This window comes from Pempheris klunzingeri, chromosome 20, assembly GCF_042242105.1.
Source record: "Pempheris klunzingeri isolate RE-2024b chromosome 20, fPemKlu1.hap1, whole genome shotgun sequence".
Taxonomy (NCBI): domain Eukaryota; kingdom Metazoa; phylum Chordata; class Actinopteri; order Acropomatiformes; family Pempheridae; genus Pempheris; species Pempheris klunzingeri.
This window is the reverse complement of record NC_092031.1, coordinates 3,584,989-3,606,262: the sequence shown is the minus strand read 5'-3', so window position 1 is coordinate 3,606,262 and position 21,274 is coordinate 3,584,989. Positions and strand designations below refer to the sequence as shown.

At 41.5% G+C, this 21,274-nt stretch overlaps 1 protein-coding gene across 1 annotated transcript; it reads right to left on the bottom strand.

Moving 5' to 3' along the window:
• Positions 1 to 1,047: 1,047 nt before the first annotated feature.
• pdk2a (pyruvate dehydrogenase kinase 2a) lies at positions 1,048 to 6,968 on the bottom strand. Its single transcript, XM_070851693.1, has 11 exons — positions 6,822 to 6,968; positions 5,892 to 6,033; positions 5,428 to 5,499; positions 4,949 to 5,133; positions 4,001 to 4,090; positions 3,773 to 3,850; positions 3,313 to 3,389; positions 3,123 to 3,221; positions 1,885 to 1,995; positions 1,429 to 1,542; positions 1,048 to 1,236 (listed from the first exon to the last, which is right to left on the bottom strand). Exons 1-11 carry the CDS (start codon positions 6,964 to 6,966, stop codon positions 1,093 to 1,095), a joined length of 1,257 nt encoding a protein of 418 aa, XP_070707794.1. The 5' UTR covers positions 6,967 to 6,968; the 3' UTR covers positions 1,048 to 1,092.
• Between the last annotated feature and the right edge of the window lie 14,306 nt (positions 6,969 to 21,274).

The window sequence follows — 21,274 nt, the reverse complement described above, 5'->3', positions numbered from 1 at the left end:
TTTTTCTCATATGGCACAGTGTAATGGCCTTGCCTTATTGGATCACAGACATGATGTGCACTGCCTTCTGGGATTTAATAACACTAGCCTCCACTGAACTCAGTTAAAAGTGTTAAACTTCCAAACAAGCATGACAAATGCTCTGGTCGCCGCAAAGCGTGGTACCTCAGAGAGAACTTGGGCCCGACAGCGCCGTATTTTCTATCATGTGATACTCTTTGTCTCTGTAACTAATGCTAATTAATGCACAGAAAACGGTGGAGTACATTCAGCCTGGTCCAGAAGACTGATGCTAAGATAACACAGTATCTTATCAGTCTGAGCGAATACTGCGATTATTTTAAGAGGCTGAAATATCAAAAGCTTGAATCAATATCCATGCAGGAAGCACAAAACCACTCAACTTAAAAGTCAAACATTTGTTCAAAGGATTACAGTACTTAAACTTTACCAAGATGCAGCATTAGTATTACTTTAAATAGTTCAAGTATTTCAATGAAATGAGCCTTTGGGTGAAGTTGCTACTGTAAGGCTGGGGGTGACATTTCCTACAGAAGATATGATCTGGTCCTCTTTCAGTTGATCAACAACAGCTTCCTCCTTCATATTTTGCTCCGCTGACACCTGCTGTAGTAACTTTACCGCATGTGTCCTGAACTGGAATATCTAGACCCTCCTCTGTCTCTTTGTATCAGTGACACCCATCCCATGCTGGGTGCTGCCCGTCTCTACCTGCACACGACTCTAGGCTGCATGTTTAAACACGCACTCCCTGCTGATGCGACACTGGGGGGGGCGTTTCAGAGGCGACTGCGCCGAGCACTCTGTTAGTAGCTGTTTTCTATTTTCTTACAAAGAACCCAAAAGAACAACAGGAGGCGAAAACAACATGAACATGCTACTGCTAAAACCAGACTGAAACACAGGAGGGACACTTCGTCTGCTTTAGCCTGATGACATGAACCTACTCTTTCAGGAGACGAGATTCGGCGACACATCTGCCGTGACAGATGACGACATGGGGATATGACAACAGAATTTCTGAAGGTTTCATGGTGTGCAGGCTTGACGCACCAGGCCTGAAGGGCACTTTCACTTTGCCACCTTATAGTTGCTCAGATCTAGGGGTTCTTTGCTGGGGATGCACCAGTCGTCAGCCTCTTGGCTCACTTTGTAGTTCTTCAGAGCAGTTTTGTTGTACACCGGCAGCCTCTCGATGGAGTCTGTGGACAGCGCCTGGAGGGACATGGGGACAAAATGTAATTGCAAATATCATGTCATACCTGCACTGGCTCCACAGGTCTGCAGGTTTGTGTTTAACAACATGTCACAAGGCAGTTTCCTCTCTCCCTCTCTTAGGTGCTGCAGAATTTCAAACTCTTGGCACTTTTGTTACAGTTTCATGCATGATCACCATGTCTGGCTCACCTTCAAGTAGATGACGGCGTCTGTGCCGTGGCCCTCCATGGAGTAGAGCTGCAGGTCCCCCTGGAAGTACTTGGCGTAGAGGCGAGAGATGGGCAGACCGTAGCCGAAGCCAGCCTGCGCAGAGAGACAGAGGATCAAGGGTTTAAGAAGGCTTTGTTCTCTGTCACACTGCAAGCAGCAGCTCTCTTCCATGGAACAAACAGGTCTTTTGTCAAGTTTGCTTTGTGTATTGTAGGTCACTCATTTTTGTGAGGGAAAAAAATGGTGCCAGGATTTCAATCTTTAAATAGGGAAGAAAGTCTAAATAAAAAGGATGGATGAGCCTTTTGATGCTTGTGGGCAGCACAGAATTGCAAACAAATGGCATATGGTGCAATTACCAGAGCCTTTATGCTTGTATAAAAAAGCATCATTTGTTTTTTTTGTTTTTTTAATATGGCCTGTATCTCTACTTACCAGCGGAGGCCGTGTGTGCTCTCCTATCTGTGGAGCAGGAGCGGTGGAGTACATGTAGCTGAAAAGGTTCTCGATCCTTCGAAAGGGGACACCACCACCCCTGTCACTCACCTACCGACGGGGCAGAAACAGAGTTTGAAGACGGTGCAGGGAAAGGAGAGGGACTGATGTCAGGTCCTTGAACAGTGCTGAGCCATAAGAAGGTAGACGTGATGCCAGCAGACAAGTGCATGCCTGTCATGAACACTTGGACTCAGCGCAACAATAGAGGCTAAGTGGCCTTCTGTCTGTTTACTTCAAACTCACATACACACATAGGGGCAGTCTAGGAGCACATTAACAAGAGAGAAAGAGTTATGCCTTTTATTTACTTCTAGTTCAGAGTAATGAAAGTCTATTCAGTCTCCTATTAGTTCTGTTTTGGGCTCCACCAACTCCTGAGAACAGTATCTGGCTCTTTAACCTCTAAGGGAGCTGCAGAGTCTGGAGATAATCATCTGTGTGCTACTAGCAGCACCTTTCACATACCACACAGAAGTTTGATCCATTGTTAATATTAAAAGACTATTAAGTGCTACTTTAAGTCCTAAATTTCATTTTCAGCAGTTTGCTAAATTAGACCAGACGAATATTTCTTATTTCTGTTCATATGAGTGACAACAATCAGTGTGAGTAACATGTCCTGACAACACATGGGCATTAAGATGAGCTCTATGAAGGCACACAGCCCATGTAGCTAATCTTATCAGAGCTTAGTGGCCTCGCTCGCCAGTGAGCACTGTGCTTAATTGAGGGAGAAGTCATTACACAACAGGTTTAGAGGAACGTTTGGATGCCAACGACAAAAATATATATATATATATACCACAGTTTGTGTGCAATACAGCTGTCTAGATAATTTATTTAATACTGAACTGATCTGAACTTGCAATAACAACAGCGTATAGTGGATTAGCTTAGTGTAATAATTTGAACATCACAGGCTTCATTAAACGTGTTAAGAATGTGCTGGTTCACACAGAGCTCACAAACATAAGAATACACCCACACTCCTGCTCACTCCTACAGGGAACTTAAGTTCTAATCCACTTGCTATTAGTAAAGCAAGTGAAAATTATGGGAGGAAACTCCTGAGACAAAAACAGAGACCTCCACACCAGTAAGACTGTAAACTGTGCTGACTGCAAAGCTCCACATTTACCAAAATGATCATTTCTGTCCTGTAATTTACAACCCACCTTGATGGACATGTCCTCGCCTCCTAGAGACACCATGACCTGAATGGGCGGAAGGTTGTTGCTGTTCTCATGGGTCTCGATTGTGGCCCTCATGGCATTCTACAAAAAGCGTAATGTAAAGTAATAAAACACGTTAAAGCAGTTTTTAAACTTCACTTATTGTAATTCGAAGCTACAGGACGTGCTGTACCTTAAAGAGCTCAAACAGCATGTGATAGAGGTGAGAGGGCACGTACACGATGTTTATTGGAAGGTTCTTCTTCTTGCCTGTACAGGGGAGGAAACAAATATATAACTTTATCCACTACACATTTTTTCCGCATTAGCGTCAGTTATTCTGTTCTGGTTTATGTTTTGTGAGGATGGAGAGGAAAAGGTCCGTGTGTCAATATTGTCTGAAGCTGTCAGCCGGGTCCACTTAGCCATTACTTCAGCTTCAAAGCTATAATTAGAGGCCTCTCAGGTCCATCTGGCTGATCGCTCATTTACATACAAACGCTAATACTGTATGCACACATAGAAGACTTGGCTCTATTTGTTCTTCACTTGAACCTCTTGAACAGACTGCGATCTTTCCCTTTGTGATTTTGACATTAGGAGTAAAACTGGCTGTGTATTCAACCTGCCAGATATAATCAATGTAAGCTTACTGCTCATCTCCTGCAGTACCAGATCAGGGGAGCGGAGATAGTACTGGTCACACAGCATCTTGGCACTGTGGAAGGCATCTGATTAAAAAAAAAAAAGAGGGAGAGTGATGTCAGAGACTATGATTACAATACAAACACCTGGTTGCAACTCAAATAAACAAAGTTGTATTCATGTAGTAATCAAAAGAAAATGAAAAGCATTTAACTTCAAACGTAACTCATATTTACCCTGAACTACATCTCCCACTTGGCAGTGAGGGTCAATGCTCCCAATGGTGTTTGGGTGGACAGGGTTGGTGGTGCCGTCAAAAATAAGAGCTGCAGGGAACAAAAAACATCAAGTTGTAAGAAAGCAGAATGTTATCTGTCATTTCTGAGCCATAAACACATCAAGCTCAGTAAAAGTTAAGGCCTGGCGTTATTTGACATTTTACCAATTAAATATAAGGTTGGTTCTCATGGAAAGGTGATTGTTTCTGATATTTTCTTGACAACCCACGCTGAAGCAAACTAAACCGTTTTTACTGTCATTAACTACAATTAGCTAAATTATCGTTTAAATAAGCAATCATGCAATCACATAATAATAATCGGATCTGCTGGAGCTTTTCATGCCAGCTTTTGGTACTATTTTTGGATAATTTGCACATTTTAGCTGGTACCCACAAAGAACTAATGTTTAACATGTTATAAGTCATAACAGAAGAAAAACTACAGGTATGATTCTACTGTAAAAACTGTTATATTTGGGATTCAAGGATCTTTATTGTCACACCAGCACACAGTTTCACATGAGATGGAACAGAATTGAGTACTCGGGTCCCGGTTATATATTATAACTATAAACTATAAAATACAAAAAAAGCATTTAACAGGAGCAGTCTGAACTGGTTACACACACATCATGTAACACAGGCTAGACATGTTGCATGATTAGATACAAACACTCTGAACTCTAGCTGCAAAAACATCCCATATATAAATATATAATGTGTGTGACAATAGAGGTCGTGAGGCGACAGTTCTATCTGGACTATTTCAGGGTACAGAGGGTTTATCTCTCCCTCTGGACGTCAAGCAAGTGATTGTGAGACAAACCACAATACAGATTTAAACAGATATAAAAGCTACACAGTGACTTCAGATAAAGATTTCACTTCACTGAGTGTTACTCACTGTGCTGGTTGATGAGCATACGGATAGAAATGCGGCTCATGTAGAATCGGTCCAAGAAGTATTGGATATTCTGATTGGTCACTGGGTCCTGGGGGAAGGCCTCTTTGTACTCTATGATGCCCTGGGCCATGGTCGGCACTACGTCGTTGTGCCTGTTTCTGATGGTGACTAAAGTGTCAACAAACCTGAGCAGCAAAGACATAAAGAAAGGTCTTTAAACCCAACAGAACACAGGAGGGCGTGTGTGGGAGATAAGCACGTTAAGAGCAAAGATAACTCCAGGTTTGAACACTATCACACCCTGAAATAATCAATTACAACGCCCTTTTACCAAAAACCTGACAGTAACACACCTGAGTGAGTGTTGTGTCTCTTCAAAGCATGAAAACTGACCACAGGCCTGCAGCTTAACAATGACAAACTCTCTCTGCCTCAAGCAAAAGTGAAAACGAGCTTGTGCAGGACAATTCAGAACTTACTCTCCAAGGACTTTGTAGTCATCAGGATTCTTGTCTAGGAATTCAAGGATCTCCATTAAACTCTGGATGTACCTGAATCACAAACACACACATGAACACATGTTGTACAATGCAAGACAAGCAGCTGAGTGAGCCTTGCAGGAGTTCTATATTCTCTATATATTATATATATTTGCAAGGTTGCGTTGGACTTCCTCATAAAGGAAAGAAAAGCAGACTCTCTTGAAAAGAGTCACGTGACATGTGATGAGAAACTGGGGTAAAGTTCACCAGAGAGAGAGCCTCCCCCACCCTCGCACAGAACGAGCTGGAAGGAGTTCAACTTTTTCAACCGTCCTACTACAAGGGAATAAACAACTCAACAGCTGTGACTGTGAACCTGCCACCGCTCAGGGGATGAAGTCTGGTTTTGAATATGGTTTTACTGAATTACTAGAAGCTGGGAGAAATACGTTTTGACTTACCAGCTCTGCACCATTTGCACAGACTGTGTGGCGAGCAGTCTGTCAGGCAAAAGGTTAATTTCCTTCATAATGTTTGAAAGTCTTACAGGGAGCTCCTGTCTCAAAAATACAAAGGATGTCTTCTCACAGGCATTGATGGACCCTGAATCAACACAGAGAAAAATAATTAGAGCTGAGGGATGTACCGATTAATGAATCCATTCGTTTGAATCATGTTTCATGCAAAAAATTACACAGAAAACAAAAATCTTTGTTAAAGAATTTAATATATTAGAGATTTAGGCTGTTGCTTGTACAGTCTGACTGACATTTCATAGAGTTATCGACTAATATGTAGTGCAGGATATCAGGAAATGATCGATAATTATGGTCTTTAGTTACAGTTTTGTGACACCAACAGATAAACATAGACGTTTTTGATATTTTCTGACATTTCAACCAGGCAATCAACAGAAAATGGTAATTACATTAAAGGTTACTGAATATGGCCCTAAACTGAATTCTTATGATAAACTGGATTGTTTATGAGCATTTTGATCTGCAAATAATAATCAACATTTCTTCCTTCCTCTGTGAGGATCTTCCTGAATTCTCCTGCACAATCTGCAAGCTGCTGAGAGACTTTTATTATAAGTTGTTGGTGATTTTTAGTAGAAGTAAAGCAGTTGAGTGTCCTGCATTGGGCCCACATAGTGCAGACTGAGCTGGCTACAGATCTGATGCAACACTCTGCACTATGAGCACCATGCACCTGACGGTAAGGCTGCAGGGAAACCCTCAGCCTTGCATTGCTCGCCTCACAGATTTGCATGTGAATTTGGTCACTAAATTGCGGTGCATTTCTGCATCAGGTTTAGAGACCTCTCCATATGACTAGCTCCCTTGTTGTATTATTGCACATGAAGCATCTGAACGGGGATCGAGACTCACCGAAATCGAGGAACTGCTTCATGGAGAGCGGCGAAGGTGAAAATTTAGAAAAATGCTCGATATGTTTGGGCAAACTGGCCAAGGCGGCATTTTTCATAATAAACCTGACAAACTTCATTACTGCGGTGCAGGATCCTGTGTTCATCCACAGCTGAGCCTCCAACTGACAGGACCTGTACTCAGCCAGGAGGTGGGAAAACAAGGGAGGCTTCTGCAAAGAAGGAGCGAGCTCCAGCCAATAGGAGGCCGGGGTTTTTTATTTACCTCCCAGGCTGACCAATAGGAATCTCTGGAGGGAGGGGATGGTAAGTTTGGGTGCTCCCAGGCTGGAGTCTCCTTCACAGAGGCGATTTGTCCTCTTTTTATCATGCAAACTCATTATGAACCAGTCAGACATGTCATCAGGGTCTGAATGAGTTTATAGGTGTACATTTATTTAAAATGTGCTTAAATTTGCAAGAAGACAAAACAAGACACAATCTATTGTTCCCCCAGGTGAGACACTACAGGCAAAACATCCTGGTTTCATGTGCTGGGCAGTTTTCATTTCCATAACATGTCTTTTTCAGAATAGAGGGGGAAAAAAAACACATGTAGGTGTTGACTCTAATACACTTTGTCTAAAATTAGTTCAGAATGAGTGTTTTTCTTATACTCAGACCCTCAAAGCTCCATTTCAGTACTTATAAACACCAAACTTCACAGTTTTAGTCCTGTGTTTATTCTGGAGGTTCATATATCAGAACCTGATTTATAAATAACACATTTTACTTCTGAAAACATGGCAAAGAAGTCATTTTATATTCCTATTATTGGCTGTTGACAGTGTTTTTTGATTCATGGGGTGATAAAAAAGAACATTTTGAAAAGTGTAATCAAATCAGTGCACTTATAAATGACTCATTTACATGTTTTAGATTTAAAATTTCAGAAAATAAGTCGTATTGTTAGTAATCAACTGGGGAAGTTTTTACCTGTTGTGTCTCCTCTTAGTTGTGGTTGAGTAAAAATGCTAAGGATATTTAATTATGTATGAAATGTAGAACAAAGACGGTGAGTTTACCCCAAAATCCTTTCGTGGAGCAGCTCACAGATTTAAAACACAACTTTTCATCATCAAACTTTGTGACCTTTGGGCACAATGATTCATTTTCACTATTACTGAAATATTCATGAGTCATTAAACTAACCGATCGCAGACATTATAAGACATTATCAGCCATCTGTCACTCTTTTTTTTCATGGGTTGTTTGAGTCATAATTCACATTTTAACCATGTGATATCAGCCAGAGAAAAACCTGGCAGGAAAAAGATGAAAAAACGCTGGTCCAATGCTAAAGTTGGGGGATAAGGTCCCAGGAAAGGTGCTTCCTTGAATTGATGCTACAAAGTCTGAAGCACGTTGTTGTCCAGAATAAAATTTGTTTTAGTTAGAACTAAAGAGCCTTGAACCAAAAGTACATACAGTAAAAATATGTGAATCGGGCGTCCACTGTTTCAGCTGAATCATGAACTGTTCTACCTTTACGGTTTTATTATCATATTAGTAAACACACAGGAGAGGCAAATCAGTGATTCAGTCAAAAGTAAAAGGGAAGTATGTGAGTTAAAAGACCGTTGACGTCTAGTTAAATCATTAAGGAGGTTATTCAGGAGTCCTTTTCGCCAACAGATGTGTATTTAAGGCCGTGACGCAGCCTGAAGTTAAACTCCATCCACCTCCATCCTCACCTGGATGATACCACAGTCAGATATCCTCTGCTTCTTGTTTACTTCCTCCTGTTCTGATGGGCAGAAGTTCATCCTGTGTGAATGATTCTCTGGAAGCTGGCCACCCAGGGTTTTGAATAGAAATGCCTTTGTCAGGGAACACAGTGTCCCGGTCAAATATCCCATTGCATAAGCAGCGGCTGTGTCAGTACAGTTGGGATTGTCCTTATAAAGCCAGCCTGTCCCGCCTCTCTATCAAAACATTAGTTTACACATTTTCTGTTTGCACCGAGGAAGCAATAACAGTAATATTGCAGTGTGATGTCAGAAATCTGCACAAAACATCACGACTCATTTCAGCTTTGCCAGCTCACAGCAGATAAAGTGCTGATCCCTGCTAGACAATATCAAAACAAGTATTAGTCATATTGTGTCCAAGTGTTGGCTGTTTGGCTTTTTAGTGGCTGTTGTGCTACATGAGCTCCATCGGAGCTGTAACACAGTGTAATCTCTCTCCAGCTGAAGCTTCTTTTGGCACGAGATCTACGATACAAGCTGCCCACTTGCAGCATCCTTTATGTCCAAACCTGGTGTTTTTGTGCCGCTCTGCTTGCAGTATAGTCTGGATTTAAATACCTTTGAGTCCACAAAAGGCCTTGTCACCTGTCATGCGACACATTTAAATCTGCCAGTCACAGCAATAATGTTGTCCCTCAGGCAGATGCGTCCTTTGAAAGTGAGTCAGGGGGGCGAAGGAGCTCCTGCTGGGAAAGAAAAAGCTGTGGTCAGCAGTAGATGCATTACCTGTGGAGATTTATTTGTGTTTGACTACAGGAAATTGAGGGCAGTAACGTACAAAACATTGCTCTTCTACATTTTTTGTGCAGTTTTTTAGGCCGGTTCATTTCATATTTGCTTAGATGGCCCTCTTTCTCACACAGTTATGCAACGCTAATGTGAAAAAACTCTTGTAACAAGAGAGGGAGGTTAGATTTTTGCTTCTGCCACCTAATGCTCTGTTCTATTCCACTTAACAGGACATTTCTAAGCTTTAAAGTGGTAAACTAAAATGTCATGCATTTATCTAATTGATATAAGTGCAAAGTGCACATTGCTGTGGTGTTTCTGCACCTCAGCTCCCAGAGGGCTGATGAAACAGTCCAGTCACACGGCAGGTGTTTTACTGTTCCTCTTTTCCTTTTTCTCATTCCATTTTATTCCTCTTGTCGTTTTTTTTTCTGTTGAGGCAGTCGGTCCAAAGACAATGACTCAAGTATTACTCAAGAAAAGCACAATTTTAGAGACAGTATATCCATTTTATGACACTGTGTATCTGCCAGGGGTCACAGTTTCTTCACCAACTAATATTTTGGTCCACACTGATTCAGTTTTTTTGCACCACAGGATTTTATGAAGTAAATGAAGTAATTCCAGTGAGTTTCAGCTGCACGTACACAGATTTTAAATGTGGGGGAGAAAAAGCACATTGGTGTTGGATCAATACTCACAGACATTCTGAGTTCTGGTATCAGGACATAAATAGTCTGATTGCTCCATAAATACTCTCCCAAGGGCTGTTTTTCTGCATCACAAGTCCTTTTACTTTTGATATTTAGGTGAAATTGCTGGATGGGGTTTTTCTTTGTCAGAGTACGTGAAAACATACAAGGAACAGTCCAGTTGTTCTACTGCTCTTATGTACTTGCACATAAACAGACATACAGGAAAACAAAGCAAAGCAAATCTAAACAAAGTAACATAAACATAAATGTTTAACTGCCATGTACAAATGTAAATATATAGAAATGTATATAACTATATCATTTATGTAAAAAGCAACTATTAAAATAATTGTGGCTGATCAGTTTCCAATCCAGAGCAGCAGGACGCACTTATCTATAAATCCTTGACAGATTATGAGCCTCTCTAGTCTATATGTTTCAGATTTGTTCTGTTGTGAAAGTGCAGGCTGTCCTTGTTTATAACTGGCCCTGGAGACACATGTAGTGGAGAGTGCTTAACTGGTCAGGGGTGGGGGTGTAGTGGGGGTGGTTGTTGGCTACCCCCAGTACTTTTCCGCTCTCCATCAGCCTACATTCCTGCCAGTAGTCAGCTCCTATTCCCCACAGTCAACAAACAGCTGGGCGTATCGGGCATAAATGGTTGGGCATTCTGTCAGTGGTTGAAGAGACAGTCACTGGACAACAACCACTCCAGTGGAAATTTCCTCCCGCTGCAGGCCAGGGGGAGCTCTCGATGGCCCATTAGGCAGAGCCGGGGTCACCACAGTCACAAACTTCACAGGATGCAACATCACCATAACAAAAGATTCCCTCTAATTCAAGTTTAAGTCACACTAACTGTTTTACTGAACTCTGCTCTGCATTTGAACACTTAGTCTCACCAGTGTTATCAGGACAACATTCACCGTGTGTTCAGCTCCTATTCATCAAACAACCAATAACGGCGGTGCGACGTGAACGCAGATTAGAGAAGACTTTACCACTAATAGTGGTGAACTGAGCTTGACATGGTCATTATAATCACTTTGAAAGGAGTTGCTGACAGTGGACAATGAAAACAGTACGGTTGGAGAACGGGTGGGGATATAAATGACGGAGAGAAAACTTTCATTTCAAACCACACGCCTGGAGTGAACATTATGTGACCAAGAAGAGTGTTTAAACAGCAAATGCCATGTAGATTTGTTCATGTATTCACTACATTAGATGACTGATCATGTTTTTTAAACACTTTTTTGCCTTTATTGAACAGATCGGCGACGAACAGACAAGAACTGTGGGATAGAAGAAGGGTTGACATGCAGCAAAGGGGTTCGACCACCGCTCACTGCTGTTTTGTGTCTGGTTACTGAATCTCAGCTGTCTGAACCTCCGGTCTGTTCCCTCTTGCCCTTTATTTTAATAAACTCGATATTCATTTACACATTTTGATGAGCTGAATGAATATAAAAAGTGATCTGATTGCTGCTAATAAATTCTACATCTCTTTTTGTGTCGTTTTATTGGAAAATGCTCAATAAAAATACACAGACACCTGCTGTCGTGCCCTAAAAGAATACACATCTGCACTGGTAGAATAAAGGAAAACTGTACACATAATAAAAGTATGTCAAGAAAATCATTTCTACATCTTAACCAGGCGCTCAGTCATTTCTGTGCTGCTGCACTGAGATGTCAGTCAAATCACTTGTTTATGATGAAGTCACGTGACAAAACAAACAGAAATACAGGTTAAAGTTAAAGTGTGATCTGCTATTGACAACATGGATGGTGACAGAGCAACTCTGCCTGCTGGAAATGACAGTTGTGTACTTTAACTTGCAGTTTGGCAGAAACACACTGCCGTCCGCTTTAGGTTTTTAATCAATACGACAACAGGGAAATGATGAATGTTGATAGCGAACGCAGCTGCAAAATGTCCACTGACAACGACTTTCATCCGTTTTCCTACAGTATCCACTTTTGCAATATGACCACTAAATGAAACATAATTAAACTGATTTAAGGTTCTGATCACTCAAAACTCTGGTTCGGGAAAGACGGTCAGCTGGGTTACAATCAATAATGAATCAAAGGTGAAAGAACATCTGAAAGTTAAGGCTCACTTACTATCAGAGGGTGAAACTATGTAAATCTGTACATGTAGTTATGTCACTTGCAGGTTGTTGCTATCAAATCAATCCTCTCCATCCTGGGGTGTCGACAAGCTTCTTCAATGATTGTCAGAGATGTTAAAGTCTCTGTGCTCCAGTCTGTCGGCTGTAAGACATTTCAGAGAGGCCTTCCTGATTAATCACCACTGCTTTATTATTCTGATTTTTCTTTGGTTTTCAGTGATACACAATGTTTTTTCTGTGCTGTATTAAAGCACATGTTGAAGAAAAAAAATATTTATCAGATTTATTTACTAATAGTTCACTAATCAAAAAGAAACCTCTCATAACCTTTGAACTGTAGTGTTTAAATTAAATACACAGTCAGCTGTAATGTTGAATTTCTTTATGGTATGAGAGGAGCGGAGGTTTATTTGGTAAATTATTTTTCTTTAACACATAAAAGCTTTACCACTCACTGAAAAAGAAGGAATCCTCTACTGATGGGCTGGTCCTTTGCTAAATGATTTCTACAACAGACGCAATTTTGCCCGCAGGCTCAAGGTCGATGTTTTAAAAAAAAAACACCGTTTTCCTTTTAAAAAAGTAATCTCCCCACCGTGATGGATTGGTTTCAGTCCCCTGTGAGTGAGAATGAATAAGCAGCACTGAAGAAAATGAATGAGGCAATAAATTCATTGCAACATAAACCATGTCTGTTTATATTTAGGTTATGTTATGTAGGAAACAGCCTTTTGCACATTTGTTTGATGAAGTATGCGCCCAGGGTGATGGAGATGTTTGTGGAAATATCACTATAATTGGTGGCATTCAGAATCTGAAAGGACCGTCTGATTCAACCTGGGAGATTTCTTTGAGTCAAAGTTTGATCCGCGCGCCTTGTTTCATCTCTTTAATGCTGTAGGAATCAAAAACAAAAGCCATGATGGCATTTTTTAAAGGGCACTTCCTTAGAAGACACATCCCCGACTTGATGCTCTGCCGGGAAGCATTCCCTAAAAGTCTATTTTTAAAAATGCACAACAGAATATCCCCTTTTAACGGGAAATAAACTTAATAATTGTCTTCGTGTGTCCACTGGGATTAGTATGCAATTCAGTCTGAGATTTAACTGTGCACACTGTAGAGTTTCCATACAAATATTTTAATACAGATAAGAAAGTTCTGAGTTTAACGCCCAGTATGTGCCGAGTAAATACGAAAGCACTGTGATCAGTTAAACTAATATCCAAAAACAGCACTGTTCCATCGATAAGAGTGAGCACACAGCTGCTTTTGCCCTTTAATTTTCCAGGTCAAACAGCATGAGGCTGCTGGACGTAAAAAGGCATTTTAACAATCATTTTATTGATCAGACAGGTAGTTTTTTGATACAGCCGATTCTTCAGTAAACAAACAAAAAATGCATAAAAACACATAGTTCCTGGCTGCATTCATGCATCAGTACTGATGAGACGACATTGATCTCAGAAGGGCAATAAACATGTTCCAGCAGCACAAAGACAGATTTAGAGGTGAGAAAACAGAAGTCTTTTCTATTTTCTTTGAATTTAATGAGTAAAACTAAAATATGACATTATATAAATGACATTAAAAGAACAAGTAATCTTATTCATTTACAGAAAAGGCAACAGAACTCATTCATTAAACATATGAAAAGGTCAATCAGCACATCGGTAGTGTGACCAAACCAAAGAATCAGAAACGTGATGGAGTGAGATGGCTGTGAAACTACCAAGATCAGCGAGCAGCGAGATAAATGAGCTGTCAGATCACGAGCAAAGTCAAAGTGCGTCTGTTTCTCTTCTTTCCTCCACTCAGGAACCTCTGCCGCTGCCCCGGGGACCAACTCATCCGCTGGTCGTGCTGCTCACTTGACAACGTAATAATTTTGACAGTCAGAAGATGTAAAGACAAGCTAAGCCTGTAAGTAGCCTTCACACTGCAACGCTAAAGCCGACACCACTTTCTTCCATCAGCAGCATGTTCAGATACAGAGAAGAACGTCTCTGGATTCCTGTTTATTAACCATTTTACCTCTTCGATTCAAATCAAGTTTGTGCTACTTCAGATTCAGTTTTGCCGTCTCTGTTTCTCTGTTTGTTGCTGCAATTTTTCTACCGCAAATTAAATTTCAGCCTGTAGTTTTGCCTTCTCATGTGCCATTTGGAATGTAAGTAATTCTATTTGTCTCTCAAATGTCAAGCCTGTGGATGTCAAAAAAGGTCGAGACAACTCAACAGCAGACGGAGCAGAGCAGACGGCTTCTTGACTGAAGAAATAAGCTGCTCACCGCCCTCCGTCACTAAAACTCACATTGCCACAAGATTAGCCTTCAAAAACGTCTTTAATCTCTTTCATAATGATAACTGCTCTTCCAAAAGATACCGACTGAGTTTCAACAAAGTCAGCAACGTCACCCATGTAGAAAACTCACAAAACAACTTAGACTAGAGGTGTATGACAACTGTGCACCCAGATATTCACCCATAAAATGGGAGTTTCTAACTGACTGCCAGTCTTAAACCGTACTACACTATATAGACTCATCCTTAGTCTTCATGTAGCTTCATGGAGAGTAGATTATTTACGTCCTCCTGATAGTTCAGGACAACCAGAATCTGACGACTCCCCTGGAAAAGCTCCCGAAGAGCAGCACAAACTGAATTTACAGCAACACTGTGAAAACAAAAAGTCCAAAGGGGTAATACCACTATACCGACCAGAGAACTATGTTCCAAAAGGTTTGCACACAGAGCGTCACTTACCCAGCAGACAGCCTGAGACTAAGCCTGAGACTAGGCCTGAGACTAAGCCTGAGACTAGGCTCAACTTGTGATTGCAGCACAACGCTCACTCGGCCTTGTGCCGCAGTCCATTTCATGTTGGAAGTCCATAGTTCTGAGTTGGTTGAGTTGGTTGGTTCTGAGTTTTGAAGCTCACAAACATCTACTGAGGACCAATATCAATGTTTCACAGCACAAACACTGATGAAGCATAAATCTGATCACTGTCTGTTGACTAGTATGGCATCAACTATGCTTTATTGCTGGTGAACTTGGTCTGGGTGGATCTGTCCAAATTTCCAACTTTGAGTTCGAACTTGAATGTCCAGTGGACTGATTGATTGATTTATGTGGTTATATATAAAGATTATATATTACTACATACTAAAACTCTGTGCTTGTGGATGTCTTTTCTTTCCTCCTTTCTCTTGTAAACCTGCATCCTGCATGCAGTCTAGAAACGTCCGTCACCAGCGTTTGCTCTCCTCTCCTGCTCGAGTTACATCGGTGACTGAAGAAGCGTGAACCTTGATAATTGTGTCATCAAATCCTCAGATGACGCAGCTATCTTGGCCTTAACGCACAAGAATAGCACCCCGTCAGTGTAAGGGGAGAGTTGTGAAATGGTGTGATAAGAGCCGTCTCACACTGAATGTGAAAAAAGACGTTTTTGATCCCAGAGGTAGAAGCCTGTGGTTATCCATCACGAGTCCTTCACTCACATCAGCTCCTGCAGGAAAGATGGAGTTCACATTGACAGCAGACGAACTTGGGGGAATCACATGGAGAGATTTTGTTCCTGATTTTGGTAAAGACTGCATTTTTTTTTTACACAGGCAGGGTTGGAGTATAATACTCACAGTCCTGGAGGTTAACGACTTCCCTGTGCAACACTTGGCACGAGTATGTGTTTTTACGGGATGCAGATAACTGTCACTAATCTCACATACTTAATGTATAAAAGCAGATGGTTTTCAAACGAAACATTCAACTATCACATATGGTTGTCTACATGCTTTGTCTGGGTGTCTACATACTTTCGGCCATGTTCTGCATCCATGAAACTGTATGAAAAAGATACCAAATAACATTTAAGATTAACATCAACAATAATGACACATGCAAAATGATTTTCTGTGTTTGGGGGGGGTAAAAATAGCCATGCAAAAGCTTTAAAGTGAAGTTTAAAGCTCTGTGAACATCCAAACTAATGAACTACAGATCTAAATGTCACAATTTGGGACTCATCAACAAAACAAGAGTTCCTCTCCCAGTGTCACAGCTTCTAGGAACCACAAAAGTGACGCATTGATCCAAATTAGAGTCAAAAGACTATTTTAAATAGTGTTTCCAGTCCCTGACACTTGGTTGGTGGTTTGGCGGCATATACAGACACTTTTCCTTCACAGTCTTGAAAACAGAAGGTGTGAGGAGTTTTCATGTATAGAGGATATAGACATTACCATGTGGCTTCAGATGGAAGCTGCTGAATTGTTTGCACATATATAGCTGGAGCTCTAACTACAGCCCAGCATGCACTTTTATCTTCCTCCCTCTCCTGTGCACGCACTCAGTGTGGGGTTTGGCTATAATTTGAACGCCTTGTGGACAAATATGTAAATAAGAAGCATCAGATGCGTGAAGCTTCCTCTGCAGGCTGCTCTGGCTCTTCCTTTATAATGCAGAGTGACTCCAGCAGTAGACACAGACGTTCACGTTGAAAGAGACTGACGCTCCTGTTCCCGCGACATCATCATCCCACACTGGTGGAGCTCCACGGTGTGATGATGATGCTCAGTCCTGCTCGGTAGCAGCTACAGGAGGCGTGCTTGTCCCTGCCACAGGAGCACAGGAGCGCAGGAGGAGGACCGGACCGGAGCGGAGGCCAGCAGGCTTATTACCGGCCACTTGACACACCGTGAAAGAGAGCGCTTTTTGGGGGTGCTGTGCCTCCCCACACACCCCCCCCTTTACCTCCCACCCTCCCGAGCGATGGCATCCACATATCGATCAACGGGAGCGCGTGAGTTATCCTCTTTATACAATCCGTGCGATGCCTTTCATGTGTCGGATACAATGTGTGCTGAAGATACGGAGCGAGCTGGATGTGTAACAGCGCAGCGCATCACAGCCATGTTTTAGTCACCGCACCGATTGAGCTCAGCCTCGTTTTCAAATGGGCCAAACAAGGAGGATGTAAGATCTAAAAAATCACCATCCGCTCTGTTTATTTATCGTACGCGCAATTTATTTGCAGCGGCCACAGCTGGTGCGTACATCTCCTTAAAGGAGACGCGTGTGCGCGGCGCTTTGGCAACATCAGCATCACTCAGGAAGATGCTCCGGCCGCGGGCAGCCTTCAACTTCAGCCCAGCGCTGACGGAAAGCGGTCAGCACAAGCAGCCTTCATCTGCCTCCTCTCTGGCTCTGCTTTAATCACTGCGTCCTAGCAGCCAAGTGGGTTCATACTAAGGAACAGAGGCAGAACTGAGTCTTTAAAAATCTCAGCACAGCCTTCAAGACACAACACAGCTGAAGTGGTTATGTTATTGTATCCTTTTGAAATTCAAATGATTTTCCTTTAGTAGTAGCTGGATAAGACTGCACTCTTAGGTGAAGCTAAAACAACTGTGTTAACCACATGTAGGAATTTTAGGCCAACAGTTGTTTTTTTTAAAGCTGAAAATGAGCCAGAATCTCATGCAAAACACGAAAAGTTGGATGATTTTTTACGAGACTGAATATTGTGCAAGTAACTGATGGATATCTCAGCATAGACTTACTGGCAGCTCCCCTTTGAATAGCATTTCAGTGTTGTAGTAACACCAAGGAGAGCATAAGCCTGATAGTGTAATAATAATATGTCTAGTTTCAGTAAAACAAGCCCCATCAACTTACATCCCTCTAATAATGTAAGAAGAAGAATAATTAAACATTTTTAGGCAGCAGACATCTTTAATCTGACAATGAGTTTGCTCTCTGCACTCACTCCCGTCTCTACTCTGCTGTAATGAGACTAAAAGTCTGCAGCCATGTTAGCGGCTCTGTGAGGTTGGACTTTGGCTCAGAGGTGCTTTGAGTTAAATGCTAATGTCAGCATGCTAACTTGCTCATAATAATGCTGACAGGCGTTTGTTTATCAGGAATAATGTTTCATCATGCTTGTGATCTTTTTCGCGTATTAGCATGTTTACATTTGCTAACTAGCACCAAACACAAAGTACAGCTGCAGTAAAGTACAGTGAGAATTTTCGGCCTGATGATGGCGCTTGAAACGCCACAGGATCATCCAAAGTTATTATGATCCATCCTGCAGGGACTGTGAATGAAGGCACCCTTTCATGACAATCTGTCCAGTATTTGTTGAGACTTTTAACTTTGAGACAAAACCGTCAACCTGCTAGAAGCAGTGGAGGAAAAGAGGATCACGAAAAGGATGTATTATCTGGGAACCATGAACATCTGGACACGCTTTAGATTTATGAGATAGATGTGAAGTACTTTTGTTTTATATGTGAAAACCTTTTAACCTTTTAGTGGTGCTAGATGACGTCAGGGAGCATTAGGATAAGTCATCAGGGGACCATGAATATCTGCACCATTTCATGGCAATCCATCACATTTTTAGTCAATATATGTTAGTGTGAAGCAAAGATTAACTAACAAACCCACCACCAGCATGTATAAAAGCATAGCATCAGTCTAGCTAGTATTTGTAGCTGTGCATCAGACCAAGGATGGTTAAATGTAAGATGAAACCAAAATGAAACACATCGTTGGCTTTTTCCCTTTCATTAAAAGATGAATTTATCTGTATTAATATAATAGTATAAAAGACGTTTCAGATTATATTGAAATAACAAGACTGAAGTCTCACAAACACATAGGAATCTTGTATGAAGTGAGGTTTTCAGGGGGCCTGTTGTTGTGCTCAAAGAAAGCCTGGAGAGGATGAAGAGTGGACAGCGGCGTGGTGCTGAAATACAGCCGAGTTCATTCTCACTGGTCCCTCGCAGCTAAATGTGGAGGGCTGATAACTTTTAACCATGAAAGAGAAGTGCCTATGCCAAAATAAATAAAGAAAGGAAAAAACCCCACTACTTATTCACGCTATTGGTATTCAGATCTCTGATTCAAGTCATTATTCCACTTGCTCAGACAAGCCTGATAATTAGCTCCAAGCCAAAGTCTGTCAGTTAGTGTCAGTGTCTCTGCAGAGGCCTATAAGAGGGTCAGTAGGCTACATTAAGAACTCCTTATCTTTTGCTTGCTGTTCATCCGCAGAGTGCGATCTTACCGGTCGTCAGCCCTCTGTTGATCACCACCGCTTCATTTGAAGTACTCAGCCCGCCCTTCTCGTCAGCGCCCAGGGGGTTCTGTTCTAATTTAAGAAAGTAAATCATTGCTAAAGCCTACCTGCTAATCACCAGTCATATAGCCACTGTAGTGCCGTAAGTCTCTCATGGGTCTGGGCTTGTTTTTCTGTATTTCTCTCCTCGTTAATCATATCTTTTTTCCGCCACACTCTTAAATTGGATCGCAGCGAGTTCCTCCATGCTTGAAGCTGTTGTATAATGTACTTTATTATGTGCTGATGAGCGCTGTTGATGTTGTTTTTCTAAAACTACATGATGCACTGAGGAGTGGCCAGAGTATGTCAGTGATTTCATTTGCGAGAGGAAATGGCCTCTCAGTCTGTCTGGTATTTACTGTACATAAATATATATATATATATATTTTAAATCACTAGAGCTCTACCAAGGAAGCTGCCCCAGTCCAATACAATGCATCTTGTTTCATTTTGTTTGATGGCATCAAGTCACTACAGTCCTACTTCCAACATGCTCGGTTCAGCGTCGTCATCATGAATGATCCATAATCAGAGACGCATCCGTCAAGTGCTCGTTTGTTGCCTTTGTGGAGTTAATTAGAGTGTTTTTAGAAGCCAGCTGACCTTTGGCACACGGGGTGAAGTTCCTGGCGCAATCAGCTTGAGAACATTGGCACCTTGGACTGAACAAAGAAAGTGTTCTTCCTCCGTCGAATGAATTAATTTGAAGGAGCAAATGGGAACAACAGCTGAAGCAGTTGCTGTTAGAACAACTTGTTCAGCGTTGTGGACAATGGTGCTAAATCTGGAAAATCATATCCTTACAACAAACCGTGTAATCTTTTTTAAAAGTCCAAAATTGCACAGTTGACACTTGCAATCCACCGCATCTGCAAATTGTTGCCTCAGTATTGCAAAGTCAAGATAAGCGGCAGATTATTATTGTCTACTTCAGGCACATTTTGAACCCTGCAGATACCTGGAATAGTCTTTCTGCAAATTACCCATTAAATTCTGGCAAGCAGGGAAATATAAATCTGTTTTTCACTTATTTTTCTGTTTAGCATTACTTATCTTCCAAACATGTTGACGATGACATTAATTAAAGTTACACATGGTGCAAGTCTCCGTTGTTTTTCCTACTTTCCTAAACTTCTTCTCATTAATAAAAAAGATAAATCTACTTGTAGTGTACTAACCTTAAAAGCTATACGTTAGGCCTTCTGCAAGAGAGAGTCCAATACAAACTAAACAGCATTAACATTAAACATTATGTTGTCTGTCACCGCCTACAAAAACCAAAGCATTCATATGGCTTTTTATTTTAAACAATGCTACAATTAAGGTCTGGGAAAAGTTTTGTGGTTCTGAAGTCAAAATGGATCCTTGTCCTTGCTGTGTGTTGCAGTTTGGAGGAAACAGGTTGCTTCTTTGTTCTTTGCTAGTTAGCCACATGGTGCTTGTGTGCTCCAGACTTTGTGTCATACCTACTGTCACTAAATACACTTGGTTCTGGCAGGACTCTGCTCTCATTGGCCGGAGGATGTCAGGGGTCATGTGCCATACAGTGACCAGTGGGGTGCCTTTAGCACAGATGTGAAAATCTAAGGACTTTGGGAAATTGAGAGCAGAAAAGGATCATGTGGTCCCCACCATTTTGAGATGGTGTGGGCCCACCAGAGGTCTGATAGCTCACTTCTTCCCGACTCCCAACCCTTCAGCTCCAACTCACACTGACTCAAGTGACCTCACATAAGGAAATTCATCAGATTTTCTGCACAAAAGGCTTATCCTACCTTTTACTCATACTGTATGCAAGACACCAGACTGTTAAAATAGGTGGAGTTGCCCTTTAAGGTTGGGGAAATATTGTGGAAATGGTTAAACGAAACCTATATTGCCCCATACTGTCTTCTACAGAATCGGAGATTTAAAGCTGTCAACATAATGAGACCAACATGATGTACCATCACTGAACAGAACACGTTG